This window comes from Nerophis ophidion, linkage group LG01 (assembly GCF_033978795.1).
Source record: "Nerophis ophidion isolate RoL-2023_Sa linkage group LG01, RoL_Noph_v1.0, whole genome shotgun sequence".
NCBI lineage: Eukaryota > Metazoa > Chordata > Actinopteri > Syngnathiformes > Syngnathidae > Nerophis > Nerophis ophidion.
Window position 1 is genome coordinate 22,082,823 of NC_084611.1, and position 1,730 is coordinate 22,084,552.

The window sequence follows — 1,730 nt, forward strand, 5'->3', positions numbered from 1 at the left end:
GTAAATAGCTTTAATTCATTCCAGCAACCAGACTTATTACAGTACATCTTCACAAGGGGTAAAAAAAAAAGCAGATAAACGTGGATACACTTTAATGTCGTTAGTGTATCAATTGTAACGCAATATAGATTCACTAATCTTTGACAATGAGTCAACACACATCCAGTATAAATAGCTGGAAACACACACAAGTGAGTATTACAGATAATGAAGTCATTAGTTTCATATTAGTATATTTCATATTATTTTCACGCAAAAAAAAAAAAAAAAAGTAAAAACTAATTGAAAGAAAAGTTATTAAATTGTCGAACATTTCGTTTCACTTTACCTGCAAGAATCGCTTTCCCCGGGTGGGTTAACTTGGACTTCCCTGCGGCCGCCGCCGCCAGACATCTCGGCGCGGGGAAAGGGCTCCGAAATGTTTCTTTTCTCTCCATTTTGTGCCAGAAAAACAGCCAGAGAGCAGAAACGGGGTGGTTTCAACCGTTGAAGCAGCAACAGGCGTCTTCCGGACTGTCAGGTAGAACTACGTGGACCTGCGCGACGTCTCCGTGCGTCAACAGTGGGCAGTAAGACGCGCGGGGACTACCTCGCGAAGAACCTGGGGTCCTCCCACTTTACAGCCCATAACTGTCATGTGTCACCATGGCGACGAGAACATCCGCCATCAAAGAGTCGTAGTGGAAGCAAGCCCAGGAGTAAGGAAGTAAGGAAGTATATGTGTCACCTTAGAAGGAGGCAAGGGTGTAGGGAGTGTTTCTCTCGGAGGAGGAGGGCGGGGCCCACACTTCATTGGCGCTTCTCGGTTGGGATTTTCCTTACAAACAACCTGCCGTGGTGAGAGTTTGTTTCCTCCCCCAGTTTTACATGTTAGCGCGAATCGATGAATCATAATGGCCAAACTTGAGACCTCCGATTTCGGGAGGTGGGGTGTGGGGGGCGCGGTCGAGGGTGCGGCGGAGGCGTGGTTTGGGCGGGGGGCGTGGTTAAGAGGGGAGGAGTATATTTACAGCCAATTCACCAACTCGAGTGTTTCATATATATTTCATATACCGTATTTCCTTGAATTGCCGCCGGGGCGCTAATTAATTTAAAACCTCTCCACACTCCTGCGCTTACCAAAGGCATGCGGTAAAAGTAAGCATGCGCTAATTATTTTAAAACCTCTTCTCACTCCGCTACTTACCAAAGGTATGCAGTATAAATTTAGATTAGATTAGATTAGATAGTACTTTATTTATTCCGTCAGGAGAGTTCCTTCAGGAAAATTACAATTTTCAGCACAATCCCATTCAAGATCAGACAAACATTAAAGGGAGACAGAACAGGATCGCTGACGGGTCTGCCGGCTTCCAGCGCCCCTTACAAAAAAAGATGAGATACAGGTAAACAAGGGGGGGGAAATAGAAGATTAAAATAAAATAAAAAAATCGGTTTTAGCCTGGGCCCTGGAGAGGGGGTGCAGACTGAGGCCAAGGGAAAAAAACTACAACTCATAGCCATAGTACACATCCCTCTTACAAGGGTGTAAGAGGGAAACATCAAACATCAAAGAACACAAAGGACATTAAGGACATTAAAGCAGCAGATACAACCAGACACTTCTACATACAGCTATGAATAAAAAGTAAAAGAAACATATCCACTGTGGTGGCCTCTGCGGTGTTCCACGCCATCGTCCGCTGGGGTGGAGGGAGGATGGCCAGAGACAGGAGCAGACCCAACAAAGC

General features: G+C 45.4%; 1 protein-coding gene across 1 annotated transcript in view; it reads right to left on the reverse strand.

The window, feature by feature from the left end:
• si:dkey-178e17.1 (tricarboxylate transport protein B, mitochondrial) overlaps positions 1-745 on the reverse strand; it is a 56,996-nt gene extending 56,251 nt beyond the window's left edge. The window contains exon 1 of the mRNA XM_061898317.1: positions 329-745. Within this exon, the coding sequence (XP_061754301.1) occupies positions 329-437 (109 nt within the window). The 5' untranslated portion in view covers positions 438-745. The remainder of the gene's footprint in view (positions 1-328) is intronic.
• Positions 746-1,730: the final 985 nt, after the last annotated feature.